This window comes from Anopheles aquasalis, chromosome 3, assembly GCF_943734665.1.
Source record: "Anopheles aquasalis chromosome 3, idAnoAquaMG_Q_19, whole genome shotgun sequence".
Lineage (NCBI taxonomy): Eukaryota > Metazoa > Arthropoda > Insecta > Diptera > Culicidae > Anopheles > Anopheles aquasalis.
The window spans coordinates 24,763,546-24,779,095 of record NC_064878.1 but is presented as its reverse complement, the minus strand read 5'-3'; the positions used below and the strand labels follow the sequence as shown (position 1 = coordinate 24,779,095).

General features: G+C 48.7%; 2 protein-coding genes across 2 annotated transcripts in view; one reads left to right on the top strand and one right to left on the bottom strand.

The window, feature by feature from the left end:
- The window catches only part of LOC126578771 (nischarin), a 2,178-nt gene extending 1,642 nt beyond the window's left edge, over positions 1-536 (top strand). Inside the window, exon 4 of the mRNA XM_050241668.1 lies at positions 14-536. Coding sequence (XP_050097625.1) covers positions 14-249 — 236 coding nt within the window. The 3' untranslated portion in view covers positions 250-536. The remainder of the gene's footprint in view (positions 1-13) is intronic.
- An 8-nt stretch (positions 537-544) lies between these two features.
- On the bottom strand, positions 545-2,751 carry LOC126578770 (uncharacterized). Its single transcript, XM_050241667.1, has 3 exons — positions 2,409-2,751; positions 1,357-2,319; positions 545-1,258 (listed from the first exon to the last, which is right to left on the bottom strand). The coding sequence occupies exons 1-3, from the start codon at positions 2,526-2,528 to the stop codon at positions 593-595; spliced, it is 1,749 nt and encodes a 582-aa protein (XP_050097624.1). The 5' UTR covers positions 2,529-2,751; the 3' UTR covers positions 545-592.
- Positions 2,752-15,550: the final 12,799 nt, after the last annotated feature.

Here is a 15,550-nt window from a genome sequence, read left to right as displayed (position 1 = left end):
CCCTTCCCCTTAGATTATCGTGCCCGTGTTCTGTCACGTTTCGGTGATCGGTTGCAGGAGATCTATCTGGACAACGAGAAGGGCAACCAGGCGGAGTACGATACGGCCCTGGTGCTTTCTGCGCTGCGTATTTCGGCTCAAAAATCGCAACGTAAACTGCACAGTTTGCTGGAGGATGACTGCGACGAGTGCCCAGCGACGCCTGGCACCAGCAAGGGAAGCGTACGATCGTCGCCGGGTACCAGATGATGCCGATATGATGTCTCGCTCGTAAGGGAGAATTGTTTACCGCAGATGGACACCACGAAGGGCTAGTTTCACGATGTTTTCCATCCGCCCTGGTTTTTACATGCATTCTATTCGTGTAACGAAGTGCAAAGCGTCGATTTTGTTTGTTTTTTTTTCTTTTATTGAATTTATACATATATATCTCTATAGACTGTTTTGGGCAAAAAAATGAAGTAACATGCAGTTTGTAAAACAATACTACAAAATATGAGCTAGATAAAATCATGTGATTATGTTATCGATCTTGATATAGCGAGGAACGAAATCATTTCTTGAGGTAGAGCGATGGTACGCTAACTAAAAGCTACTGCGATATTGGCATGTATCTACATTCACCAGACATTAGCTGCTTAATATCGTAATTCTTATCCTCCTTCTCCAAAACGGTACTCAACGGTTCGACGGTCGAGGCGCCGGTAAACACGAGCGTACACTTGGGGAAGTGTTGCTTCAACCGGCGGGCAAAATGTCGGTGCGGATTGATACCCTGCGGTTCGATTTTGTACGCTATGATGGAGTTGTCCATTTCCAGCACCTTCAACTCGGGGAACAGTTGTGATATTCGCTTGAAATCACACCGTGCAATGTGGCACTGGCGGAACACGAGATGTTTGACCGCGGGCATCGGTTCACAGAAGTTCCACGGTCTCGTGTTCGTCTTGATGCCACTTAGCGTTAGGTGACGCAGATGTGCTAGCTCCGGAATGTGTTTAAAATATTTGCTCACATGCACGGCTACGGGATGGCCTGCCCGGAAATCGATCTCGAACTTCTCAATCAACGGCATGTGGCGGCATACTTTGGCCAGTTTCTCATCCATCGAGTACTTGAAGGTGTGAATCAGGGACAGTCCCGCGTCGATACGCAAACAGCCCTGGCTCTTGATCAGCTCCAGATGGCGCAGCTCGGGCAAGTTGACCTCATGCAGTCGTCCACCATCAATTATTGAACATGATTCCAGCCTCAAAAACTGCAACAGAAAAAGAGAGCACACACAAGTATATGTGATTAAAGCGTGCTATGACAACGTCGACGATCCGGTATACCATGGCCATCCTTGATACATACTTTTAGGTTTTTTAGCTCCAGGATCAACGCAAACAGGGAGCGATGGAACTTTGCGCTGAACACCGTTAACCTCGTCAGCGTTTCCCACCCGAAGAGACAGACGGCACGGAACAGCTTCATCGTCATTTGTGTCCCACGTAGTTCCAACTGCTCGAGTTCCGGCATGCCCTTGATGAACCACTCGGTCGTAGTATCATCGCCGGGTGTGTTCGGATTCGGGCTGTCCTCTTCCCGGATTAGCCAGACGGTAAATTTCCGCAGCTTCGGAAACTGCAGCGTAACGATCGTATCGACGTATTTCACGAAGTACAGCTTCACATCGAGCTCCTCCAGCCGGTCCTTCGTCTCGATCAGTGCCCGCATATCCCAGTTGTTATCGACTTCGTGGACGAAAAACCGCAAACTCGGTAGCTCCAGTCGGTACGGGCCACTGGTGACAAACGTTTGCAGACTAAACGTGGTCACCTTTTCATGTTTGATCACCCACTCGGGATCCGTTTTTTCCACGTGCAACCCATAGTGCGGCGGAACAAGCATGAAGGAGAGGGCTTCAAGGTTCTTCAGCATCGGTAACCGCTCGGCGATGAAGTCACGAGCTCGATCGAACGAGGTGCAGAATTGTATGTACTCGAGCTGTAGATCGCCGGAAAACAGAAAGTCCTCGATGGTCGTATCGCTCGGGACGGGATTGGCCGGGTCCTCGAACAGCTCGTTCCGCACTTCTCGCAGTGCATCCGTGTGAAAAAGCTCCAGAATACCGCAATCGGACATCTCGCAATTTATGGCCCGTTGCAGCCGCCGCCGGTCGACGGAGTTGATGGTCATCCCGAAGCAGTGACTGAACTTGGTGTTGCTCTTCCGCTGGAAGTACGGAGAGTAGACGATGGCAAGCCAACGGCGGCATACCTCCGAGCAGTCCAGCCGTTGATCGTGGTTCAGCAGGTCGAAGATGGTGCACAGGATCTGTGAGAATGCAGTTTCGATTGATTTTGATTGAGCTCTTTTGATTGTTGATCCTTGAGTGGACTCCGGGACCGCGGGTATCTTCTAACCTCATCCGGGAGCCGGGAAATGTAACACTCGCCGGTAGCTTCCGGTTCCGCTGGTTCGGCCGGAACGACGGTCGAATCCTTCCGTTTCTCTTTACTAGTAGAGGCACCTTCATCACACATTTTAACACGCAAGATATCACAATGTTAACAACCGAAAAACACGCTTCTTTCGCACCACAAACTACAAACAGTTCTGGAAGCGTCTTGAACTTTCCTGGCTTGCTATTCCAACGGGAACCTCGACTAGAGTGCAGTTTGTTGGTCTAGTGCATGGAATAGAGCAGAAATGTGAAGATTTTACCCGTTTTTACAGCGATTTTACGCGGAAAGAGTGGGTTTACCGGCGGTTTTAAAAGGTACTCCAAAGGTAGAGCTCTCCATGGCACCACCTAGTACCACTTGGTACCAGTGAAAAAACCGGAGAAGCCGAAAGGTAAAATCGAGAAAATTATTAGATGGAGTTATGCGTTGTTATTATATGGAGTTATGCGAAGTTATGAGCTTTGCGAAACACGACACTAATTAAATTAAAGTAAACGCATGTGCCTAACAAAATCGCGGCTGCCTAGTTTGAAAATTTAACGGCATAACCGGTTCAGAACCGATTCGTCGCCAGGGATAAATTAATTGAAATTCATGTTTCTTGAACGAAAAGAATGAATTTTATGATGCTGATAGCTCTTTCCATCAACTCAATAAACCATTACTTATCTTCAAGTATCTGTAAAGAAGTTGAAGCTGTTGTTTTACCAGCAAAATCACCCGACAACTGATGCCACGTGTTCGGATTGCGATTTGCGGAGGATTACTTTTTTTCTGAATACCGTTCGCTGTTATCCTTTCCACCTCCTCTCAACCACATCCAGTATGGTCTGGATCCACAATTTACAAAAAGAAAGAGAGAGAGAAAGGTAAAAAATATCCCTCGTCCCTATATTGGTTCATTGACATCCGAACACCCAGTGCTGGACCCGCAGACGCATGGAGTCGCGCTGCCAGGGTGGTCTCGCGTCCCGTCCCGTGTCTCGCGGTCTTCGCATTTCTTTATGCGCTATCGAGCGCCATCAACATCATTATCGCCATTATGATCGTAATCTTTATCGTCGATTGCGACGTGGCCATTTCGCCGCTGTGTCCGCGGGGCGGGGGAGATGACCACCGACCGAAAGATAGATCGATGTCTCGTAAGTGATCGGATGGAGGACTGTATCGGGGGACTGTATTTAATGCTCGCACAGCGAGTGCCATCGATATAGTAGCCGTTTATTTCTGTAATGGTGCTAGTAGAGGTTTGAAACCGGACCTCGGAACAGAGCACTGACTATGGCCATCAAAATGGACATTTTAAGCACCAGTTTTTGTGCTGATTTCCATCCCTCATCTGTCGGCCGGTCGTGTGCGCTATCCGTTGGCCAGCGTTGCAACCCCAGATCCACGTTACAACCCGGCAGGAAACGAATTCATTAGCTCTCCGTTGACAACCGATGCGAGATTGCTTGGCAGGGATTCTAGGCAGCGGGAAGGTTCTTCCCTCCCTCGGTTTGATCGGGATGGAGAAGGCGATGCGGCGCAGGCGGTAACAATTAATCTTCGAACTCACTCCCCCCTTCCTTGGGGGCCCAGTAATCGTCTTTACATCGAGACCACCCTCTAAGCACGATCATAAATCTTGCAGCCGCAGCGGTGTGCGGCGCATCTCATCTGGGATCTCTCGCGGAGGCCTTTCCCGGCGAGCGCGACCAAGATTGTAATGGAGTGAACCGGACCCGTGGAGACATAAAGTGCGTCGCGACTCTAACTAGCGTCTTGATGGTGACGCCACCAACCCTTAAAGAAGACGTCAGCGAGCGAGCGAGCGATCGTGCGCACGTCCCTGGACTAGAGAGACTAGAGATTAATGTAAAGACAAGGGATGCGACGTCGTTAACGACAGGCCGCAATCGCGAGCCACCACCAGCACCGTAGGGACAGTGTCGTGGTTCTATCTGAAATTACACCTTACATTGAGGCAGGAGCGCCTCGGATCGGATTGGATCAGACTCCCTGGTGCAGGCCGAGGTGAAGGCAAGGAGGGGATTGCGGATGACACATTTGTCACATTGATTCACGACTTCCCCCAGGGGAAGGCCCAGGAAAGGAGAGAAGAAGATACATGGCGGCAGTGATTTGCGAAATCCTCTACGTAGTTCCATGGACCTTCTCCGGAACCGAACTGAATTTCACGCAACAGTGGCACTGAAGTGGCACTCGTGGCCGGAATCCCGGGGAAAGACCCTCCAAGGCCAATGTCCATTAAGGAAGAGCTCTCTCTCTCTCTCTTGCTTTCTGGATCAGTTTGTCTGATTGTAGCTGCTGCATGCTGTCCATCCATCCATCCATCCATCCATCCGTTCGTCAGTCCATCCGTCCATCCTGGCAAGTCTTCCTCGGTCCCCGGTCCATCCATTCGAAGCCATCATCAACCGGGCCTCATCCGATGACACGATGAGCAAGCCAACCAACGGAGTACAACAGAGAGAGAGAGCGAGCGAGCGAGAATGAAAGAAGGCAAGGAGAAAACGTGAGAGAGAGGGAGTGTGCGATCAAAATGTGCGTTTTTCGTCTTGTGTGGTCCGCCAGGGCCGGCCCCGTAGCGACCGCGCTGGGTGGTCGTCGGGAACGAACGATCTCGCTTGGCTGCTTTGCTGTCTCTTGGTCTCCGATCCTCTCAGGTTAGGTTCTCCGGCGTCGGCCGCTGCTGTTGCTGCTGCTGTTGCTGTTGCTGTCGCTGCATTGTGTGTGGTCCTTTTGGGTTGTTGTTTCGCTCTGCCCATCGCCAGACGGTCGGTCCGGTGGTGGGGATCCGGCGGCGTACCTCGCTCGTTCGCTCGCTCGCGCGCACGCCCCTGCGGTTGGTCACGCTCGATGGGTCGTTGCCGATGGTCCCGATGGTCCTGTTGGTTTTGCTGCCGCCTTGCTCGCTCGCCTTGGACGTACCGCGTGTTCTAGACCGGCAGGCCATCCCCTAGAGGATGTGCGTGCGTTTTTGGCACACCGCTAGGGAAACGGCGCGTTATGGCGGCGCTACCGCCCGGAGCGTCACTGGCTCACTTCCGCACTAATACACCGGACTTCCGGATCAATCAGGGGGGTTTCTCATCAGCGAAATACCGTGCCGGAAATGTTGTGTGTCGATCAGATCGATCGAGAAGCACTCTGAGTATGACGTCAGTAACATAAGGGGCGGCTTCGGTAATTTCTTACCAAAACAAGGATCATTTTTGACGATTTTTTGTGACGTAACCATTCAACTTTATTTTTTCAAACGAATGGCATATTAAACTACAACTTTTGAAGAATAATCAGTTCTATTTTGGGGAAGAGTGCCCATCGTAGCTGCGTAATGGGTCATCAGAAAAAATACAAATCGATATTCGTTTGAAAGATTATAAGTTTATCTAGGTAGCCCCGTCGAGTTTTTAATGATATTCGAATTTTTAGATTTTTGGCAAATTTTTGAAGTAAAATTTGCCTAAAAACACGATTTTTAAGATTTGTTTAAAAATAAGTATCAACAATTTTCATGAAATCTCGACGGGGTTACCTGGCAAAGAGTGTACAGATTACGTCATAAAAATTGAAAATCAATTGGACTAGTAGTTTTTACGGTACGATGGTCACCGACATTGAAATCGTTGGTTTTGGGGAAACGCTCACAAAACAAAAATGTTGCACAAATATTCTTGAAAAATTGTGTAACAAAAAAAATTATACATCGAAGCCCACCCTTAAGTTCAAAGAGAACTTAAGATCCAACATTTGCTTAACATTTTGTTTGAAAAATAGTAAATGCAGGACAATTATACTTTACACAGTTCCAACGAATCTATTTAGCGATTCTCTGGACCGCTCTGGAGAGACAATCCCTCAGGAAGTGCTTTAATGTCCCGCCATTAAACAATCGAGCTGAACAACTCTTTTGCTCCATCAACAACAACAAACAAAAAAAACGTGCTCCATTCGTACACCGCCATTAAGCGCCAATGACAACGACAATGGCTACTACGTTCAGCTACTCGTGACCATTCCTTTTAACCTTCGGCGCCCGTTGCCTCAATTTATCAACCACTTCATTAACCACCGGCCGGGGAAGCGGAGACAACGCAGCGTAATATTCGGTGGCCCGCTCGCTTGGTTTTCAGTTTCCTCCTTTTCCTGTTATTTCCGCTAGACCGAACGAATCGGATCTCTTTTCCCCAGCGAGGGGTCCCTCATGTGAGAGCATCACATGCAGCAGCAGCAGCAGCAGCAGCAGCAGGAGCTACCGTATGATTTGCTGGCTCCCCGTAGGCAGAGCGCGTTGTGTGGTCCGCCTTGTCCCAACCGGACGGAACACGGGAAGGGGGATTATCATATTGGATCACCCCGAGACCGAGTCTAGGCTTCAATTTTGGGCCCACCTGAAACCCTAGAAGACACTTTTTGGGACCCGGCGTTGGGGGGCAGCCTAGTTTAATGGTAGCCCCCGAAAAGTGGAGTTGATCTTTTGTGAGATTCCTTTTGTGACACAGCAACGTGGGTTCTCGCTAGTAGTGGATCGGTTGTTCCGTACATGGACAGATTGTAGTTTTTTGGAACTTATATCACCAACTAGGAGAAGGTTAAAGATTGGAAAAAATGTATGTAGTCTTCTTAAAAGTACAGTAAACAAGTGAACCTCCAATTAGTATAACACATTTCGAGAACGTTCATACTGTCTGCAAATGATGCACATCACGTTGGTGTCCAGCAAACTGAAACACCTCGAACAGATGCATCCTTCTGGTCGAAATATCGGGCACTTTGGCATCACAATTTACCACTAATTGCAGTCCTTCGTCGCTCAGTCGCATGCACGCTCAGTTCTGTCCTCTTTTGTCCTGTAGACGCTTCTCGCAACCGCGAAACGCGAAACAAAAACAAATAAAGCAACATTGTACCGCAGGGCCAGGGCCCAGTCTGGAGTCGTCGTTGGCTGCTAGCACCAACCGACCAACCGACACAAACGAATAGACCAACAGCTCCCCCCCCCGGCATGGCGTCTTCCGGCGGCCCACCTTCATTCATCATTCGCATTCGTCGCCGGAGGTCGCCGCTCTTGATGTGGTGTCTCTCGGGCAGAGTAAACCGGACACACACGGCACACAGCACACACCTCCGCTCCCACCCACATCCAGGACGGTAGGCGAATGGTAATAATAATAATAATAATAATAATAGTATTTGATATCTAAACCACTCCAAACATGACAAATTTAATTTCAATTTTCCAACTCAACCGGTCGGTCGGCTGGCCATGGTCAACGTTGGTGGTCCCATGACCCAGGCCCATTGGTACAATCCCGTGCCCTCCACCTTCTCCTTCTCCTCCTGCTCCCAGCGCCACGGAAACCAAGACCGACAAGCCGTCTAATGAATCTACAGTTTGTAATTGAAAGCATCGTTTTGCTTGTGCCTTTGGACGGAGCTGCCGCTCGTTCGGACGGACGGACGGGGTGGGGATAGGTTTGATGCTCTGTCCCCCCGGTTCTTTGGCCAACCCCAACGCGGAGCATCGACGGAGCGGAACGAACGAGGAAACGAGATAATAAAGAGTGCAGCCAGAGACGACGTAAAAAGCGACGGCCGACATTTCCGTTTTTTCCGACCACCACTGGAGATCCCGGATGGAGCAATCCGGCTCAAGAAGACGGAGAAGAGCAAGAAGAAGAAGGAAAAGAAGAGGAAGACGAAGATGAACAATCACGCCACACAGGCCAATACAATACACGATTGATCCGTGGTAAAGGCTTCCAATACGACGACGGTCTCTTGAATTCGAGAACACGAATATCCGTTTCCTTAAGCAGTTCCGTTCGCTTTCCCGCGGCCCCCTGGTGGAGGGGACTTTGCCGGAGAGATAAAAGATCCGGATTGATCTGTCGATACCGGAAATGGATGCTGAGTGAGGTTCATCAAATGGTAGACAAATTTCTACTCGAGTTCCTGCTGCTGCTCTCTCTCTTTCTGTGGGTTTTTTTGGGCGACATACACTCGTCTGTCTATCGATCGCTAGAGCGAGCTGGCGCCGAATCATCCCCGTCTTCGTCGGTGGGCCCAAAAACCGGCTCCCTCGAACGTCCCGGTAGCCTCAGGCCACTCTCGCAGACTGATCGATGGACCGAAGGCCCGGCATCCCCCCGGGATTGACTTTTCATAATCGCAAATAATTGCCCAAAAAGCTCCAACTGTCTGCTGATGCGCCAGCGCCACGGCATCAAACAGCGGCCACACCGAGATGCCGTGGTGGCTCTCGGATGATGATGATCGGGTACGCGCGATCAGCTGTACTCGCCTCTCTGTGTGCCAGTACGCCGCAGGCACAGCCAGCCGGGGCCACGCAGAGGGGAACCGATTCCGTTCGTTGTGGGTCTGGGCTGTTTTTTTGCTGTTGTTCGTCGTCGTCGTCACCGCCACTGGGTGGGCTGTGGCATTGGGGTGGACTCCGTAACAAATGAAGGGTAATTAGCCAAATACAAACCAACCGCGCACCCGGACGAAGCGAATCGCGAGCGCACGCGGGACATGACTTCGGGAGCCGCGACGACGACCGAAGAATCAACAGAATCCTGGGGGGAGGTCGCCTGGACGGTGTGCAGAAGCAGCGAACGAAGGGGAAAGAAAGCTGCCGTCTCCTTGTTATTGTTGTTGTTGTTGTTGCTGCTGCTGCTGTCTGCTGCTGTCGCGCCAGACAGAACAAACAGAGCAAGCGCAGTTCGCGCAACAGTGGAACTGTTTTGCGCGATCAGAAAATGAGCTCAGAATATTGAGCACGATTAATTTTCGGACCCCATGGGAGGAGAAGGGGACTGCTGACGCCACGGTAGCTTAATGGATGTTTGGTTTTGCTCGAGGCCCTGTCCCGCGGTGGCTTCTGGTATCGGAAGATTTAATAAAGGAGAAATAAAACGAACGAAAAGAGAGAAGTCGTGTGGATGGCCGAACGGTAAGTGGTATCGAAGTATTGGATTGTGGATGGGATCGAGTATTGCGTGGATCCTCTGATTTTATCCAGCGAGTAATGCAAAACAATTATGCTGCTACAAAGCGAACAAATAGAAACAAATCCAATTTGTCCGACAGTGGAACCGGGATTTTGATCAATTTAAAAGCTCAGCTGCTGCTTGAAGTGCTTGTTGGTAGCACAGTTACGTAAGGATCTGTCATATTGTTGATTACATTTGGTAGAATCAAGGCGGAGGAAGGAAAATTGATCACACTACGATGTAACTGCGGTTCGTCGCTTGAACGGGCAAGTCTTTTGATTCGTACCAAAATCGGTACGACGATTTGTTTGCAGCAAACTATTTACCTATACATGTTTTTGCAAATGCCATAATAAACTGCATTTTTCAAGTATATTTGATTGTTTTTTGCGGAGCGATTTGTCAAAAACTTCATCCAAAAGTAATGCATTCTACGATTCAACCTAAAAAAAAACAAGTTTTACAAAATTAATAAAAAAGTATCAACAATTTTAAAGAAAACTCGACGGGGCTAACTGGCAAATAGTCTACAGATTATGTGTTCGAAATTCCCAATCGATCGGCCTAGTAGTTTTTTTTTGTTAAGGCAGGAATACACGAAGCGTAAACTATCGTATAAACTCAGAATGTAATGCCAAAAAGTTTACGCTTCGTGTGGCAGGCATAATCGCATAAAAGTTTATACCGAAATGTCAACTGCAATTACATTCGTGCACCTGCAATTACACTATGCTATTACATCAATTACATGTGTTTTTGGCCACAAAAAACATAAATCGACGAGATAAGTTGATTTCTGAACATCTTCTTTTATATTCTAAGATGTTTTTACTGTATATTAGCGATTGTAGAATATTCAATTCATCATAACGCTACGCTTCATGTTGGTGCTGTGTTTACGCTTGCTTTTACGCTCGGATTTACACTCCGCGGGCCTATAATCTTTTTGACATAAGTATAATCTTTTTGGCATTACACTCTAAGTTTATACGAGAGTTTACGCTTCGTGTATTCCTACCTTTACAATGGAAAATGCGTTTCAAAGTAGCGAGCTGATATTAAAAAATCTACATCTGTGTCAGTTTTTCTTGGATTAATCCCAAACAAAAAATACACAATACTATTGAAAGGATCAGCATTCACGGAAAAATGTACAAATATAAGAGGTAAAAAACAATAAATACCTTACCCAACCCTTAAGAAGAAGTATCTGTTGAAAATTTAAAGAAGTCTGCAGCAGTTGTCCCACATTTTTTGTGTTTTGTACTTCGTTCTTTGCGCTGTCAGCATTTCCTGGTGTTCGCGGTATGAAGTAATTACTTGCAATCACCTCAATATTGGGCGTTACTGCTCCGTTTGAGCATCGGAACACAGCCACACATTTGAAACATCAGGTCCTTCCTTGAGGTGAAAGGATTTACTACCCACAGCAGGTGCTGGTAGGCAATTTAAGAAAAATATTTCCTTTCCTGGCGTGGTAATGGCAGAGTCAAACATATAATTCCGTTCCGTGACAGTGAACCCGTTCGATATTTACGAAACACCTCAGATGATGTCTAAATCTAATTAAAACCCCCCGGCAGCCAAGTCGATTGTAGCTAATGAGCTCAACGCGTCCTGTTAAGAAGTGCGTTCGTTCGTGGAACATTAAAAATAATATGCTGGCACATTTAATAATACCTTTTCATCCTTTTTTCGGTTTCTTGTGTGTCCTCGCGTCCACGGTGTGTGGAATCGGGCAGGACTTTGAATGCGCACCAGATATTAGAACCCAGCACCAGGCAATTACGCGTACGTTAACGAACGCCTTTGTCGGTGGTTCCGACACCTTAACACACCGCCATTTAGGCATCGTAAAAGATCGGACCATTTCGTCTTATTAAATGGCTTCATAATTCAAAAACAGCTCAGCTCGACAGATTTACGGTAGAAGAACCATCGGAATTCATCCGACCGGCTCGAGACTGGCATCGGAAATGGCTTCTGCCCGCAGTGCGCAGTGTTAAAGAGCCCGATTCTCAACGGATTTTCGTCGCTTGACGCTTTGGTATTTCCTCTTCCCCACTGGAGGTGGCGCACTTCAATCGCTTGCCGCGTCTGCCGGCTAATTTATGGTTGATTGGCATTGGATCGCTTTGTGCGCCTGTTCTAGTACCGTGATCCGTTCGCACCGCGTCATCGCAGTTCCTTGGTTTGGTGCTGTCGGTGAGCCTAGGCGACGGTTCGCTGAAGTGTCGATCTTTATTTCGCGATTTAATGGATGGTCCCCGGGGGACTAGTCGGATCCGATCGATTGAGGCGGATGAATCGAATTCCAGGAATTATTGGGCGACTCTTTGGCATTTTTTTGGCGATTGGCGTGGGATGAGATTGGATTCGAAAAGATGACGAACTTTATAGGTTTTCCGTAGCTTGCTGGAACATAAAACTTGAGTTGCAAGTTGGGGAATTGCGCGATTTGAAGATCGGTCATAAACCATTCCACTTCATTAAATATCTTTCGATTATCTCGATGAAGGGACATCCAACTCTTAAACTTCAGCCATCTGCATTCTCCTTTTTGCTCCCTAGCAACGGATGCTCCATGACAGAGGTTCCTGAGTTCTGTGGAATTTTGTTGACTCTTCAAAAGGAGGGCCTGTTGCTGAGCTCAACACAAGTCCACGGGAGAACCGATCACTCTCGAGTGGAGGTCCCAAAACAGTCGACGAGAGGTAAATATTTTTGTTTGGCAAAAAAATATATAAATAGAAAAAAAGGGAAAACATAAACACCCCGGAGAGTGTCCTTTCCAAGGATATCCCAGCGGGGCCACCTAGCAGATGCCATACAGATCGGCCACACAATGGCGTGGCCGTGCGGTGTAGACCACCGTAACTGAGAAGTGGTTTGCCTTTGGCACCTTCCCCTGAGAAACGCTGACCAAACGTTGTTTGCGCATCAATTTGACATGACTGGCTATAGGCAGCAAGGCAGCCAGGCGGCCAGGCATCGCTTCACCATTCATTGTGAAGGATGGTTCACGCGTTTATATGACGAGTTTGTCGTTGTTGTTGTGACCAGAATGAGTGATTTGGAATTCAGTTGACACCCTCCCGGTTTCGTAATGATAAATTGGACGATCGATCGATTGATTTGGATTTGGAAATGGTTTGTGGACCTCAAAGAAGGATCAAGAATGGAGAATCGGTTACGTCAGGATCTGGGACAGAGTTTACGCAACATGCATCGCCCCCGGAATCGCCCAGACAAACCATCAATCACCGAGGGGGGTAAATCGTGCTGCAGATGATTTCTATAACATTCCGACTAAACATCTCTAATCACCTGGCGTGGTGCGGTGTCCGCAATATGGCCGCTTATTGTCCCTCCGCTCGCCAGCTCCAGCTCATTCTCCCAGGGAAGCGAACGAGAATTAATTGCTGCTCATTTAAACCCATCAGTCATTACATAATGAAGAGCGATGTTTCTTTTTTCCGTCCGCGAAAGCTCCCAGGATCATGATCGTCACTTAACACTCGCCCACTCCACGATCGTTTGTCGCTTCCTTCGTCTCCCAAAAAAAAAAAAGAGAAAAAGAAAAAAACTGCACCATCATCAACCGATTCATCGGAACAAATGGTCGTTAAGCGTTCTGCGCGAGCTCTTCGCCGTTCACGGCTACCGGCGATACTCGAAACCATCTCGGGACGGTCCGCAGTAGCCCCCCAGCGTTGATCGATCGACCGATTACTAACTGGAGACATTATTTTGCATAAAAGCGAAGCGATAAGCGGTCGAAATGGTTGGATGTTTTTGGAACGGGACACACCGGACACAACGACAGATGGAGCAGCACTCTGCCGCATACCACGGAGACCAAGGGAGGAGTAAAGAGGCGTCCAAAAAGGGGGTAAAGTTGCTTGAGTCACGGAACCAAATTGCGCACAGACTGCGCCTAGTGCGAGATGCTAATTTATGAAACCAATAAATCCGTCTGTCCGTCATGCGCATCGCGTTCTTTTTTTTTCGGGGGAAGTTTGTGGCTGCTACGTACAACCCCCCGCTTGACGGTAGCCAACGCCCCAAAAGCACCGTCTAATAAACCTGTAGTTTGCTAATCTAATGCTAATTAATTAGCCGATTTACTCTAATCCTCCTCCGCCACTCGAAAGCCATCGACGGATGGAAGAAGAATTTGAATAAAGTTGCTTTTGCGGTTCCGTGGCCTTCGAAATCCACAACGGAGGAGATCCGAGCGCCGCCTAATCGAGCCAATGGATGGCTGATGAAAAAGAAAAACCAACCAGTCTCGCCAGCTATCTCAGAACAAGGGGGGGGGGGGGGGGGGGATGGCAAAATTAGCGAGCGCCTCCTGGCCTGAGACGTTACGTGAGTGCGTGCGTGCGTGCGTGCGTGATCGAACGGAAAATCGGTAAATAATCGTCAAGACCACACACGGGGGCCGGGAGCTTTGCCTAAATATTATGGATGAGTTCATCGTTGCTGCTGCCAACGCTTAATCCGTCTACGAATTTCAATAACGTCTGCGCTCGACAGCGACGACGACGAAGATGATGGCGATGAAGGAGAGAGAGAGAGAGAGAGAGAGAGAGAGAGAGAGAGAGAGAGAGAGAGAGAGCTTACTGCTGCTCTTCTTCGTCTGATCGTCCGCGCTAGCAACTGGGACGACGATCGAACCGAAATCGGTTAAGGAAGCAGAGGGAAGAGGATTTGACGAAGCCAAAATGACAACCGGCGTGGCGGAGGCAAGTATCGTGCATTTCCTGCCTTTAATGTCCTCCCCGCGGGAGCTCCCTCCCGCAGGATGGTTCAATATGGAGTTGTTGGCCCGTTGACTGGCAGGATGCCGTTTATGGTGCAGGAGAGCCATAAAGAAGCTTGTTCCCGATAGCTGACAGAACCGAATCATGTCACCGAACAATGCACTGTGGCTCCGGTAACGGTACGGGATGGCGGGGTGTCGGCTCTCCTCCTTCGGCTCACCACATAGTGGGTCACACGTGACCGGATGGACCGGATGATAGATTATTGTGGTTTATGGAGATGCGATCTAGCGGTGGCCATGGATTCATGGTTGATCAGTGGCCTTAGGCTGCTGTATTGGAGGTATTTCAGTTTCTAGCGTTCGTTTTTTCACTTCTAGATCATCTCAAGTCTGAGGATCTACCTCGCAACGTATTATGGAATCCATGAACTCCAACGATCACTTCTCTTCGCACTAAAACTAATAAAAATGTAACGCCATCGATAGCGAAACGACGCAAACCCCAAAATCCTCCGCAAAAAAAAACCAAAAGGATCCAATCTCCATGTCCGGGAGATTGTTTTATTATCCGTCCACTCCGGCATTGTGACGCAGCATGGTCCTGCACGAATCCTCCGATCGTACGGTTACGCTTTCCACTCGCTGGTTCGCCACTTCTCGTCTTATCTGCTAGCCTGTCTCTCCGATGACAAAAAAGGGTGCCCGATGGCAGCGAAAAACCAAAACAAAACATAGTATCAAGCGCAAAAGGCCAACCCGGGGAGAGAGAGAGAGAGCGACCAAGGCGAAACGCAGGTCCACAAAAGGCTGGATGGGATGGCCGCAGACATGGCTGTTTGTCTGTTGCCTGTCTTGTTGCCTCATCCACCTCCCTCCGGTCTTCCATCTTCTTTTATACCTTTTTTTTGTTGTTCCTTCGCCTGGCCCCGGACAGCAGCAGCACCGGACCACCCAAGACGATTTTTTGACTTTTATTATAAAAGCGCACGCGGCATTATGCTGCATATTATTATCCCAAACGGTTCCCCACTTCTCCTCCTCTCTCCGATCTCCTCTGTGTATCTCCACGTTCGAGCGTCCAAGGCCCCTCCGGCCACCGGCTCCTTCCAGTAATTTATTTCAATTTCCTCTCCTAGTGCGTGATCCGCGCGGTACGATGCCGCCACTGCGAGCAGACGGTTTCGATCTCGGAGCTTAAAAATGTGTTATCTGGGCAGGACCAGAGTGGAGCTCAATGTCGGAACCGTACGAGAGCAAACGAGAGCATTAGTTTATTGGAATTGCAATTATGATTTACAGGACGTTCTCCAGGGGGAGGGGTTCTTTATGAT

Bases quoted from the DNA above. Each gene is read 5' to 3' on its own strand.
- LOC126578770 (XM_050241667.1), bottom strand. From the start codon at position 2,528: ATGTGTGATGAAGGTGCCTCTACTAGTAAAGAGAAACGGAAGGATTCG. The intron at 2,320-2,408 runs GTTAGAAGATAC...GCATTCTCACAG, and splicing joins TTTCCCGGCTCCCGGATGAG to ATCCTGTGCACCATCTTCGA. The intron at 1,259-1,356 runs GTATGTATCAAG...TTTCTGTTGCAG, and splicing joins TGGAGCTAAAAAACCTAAAA to TTTTTGAGGCTGGAATCATG.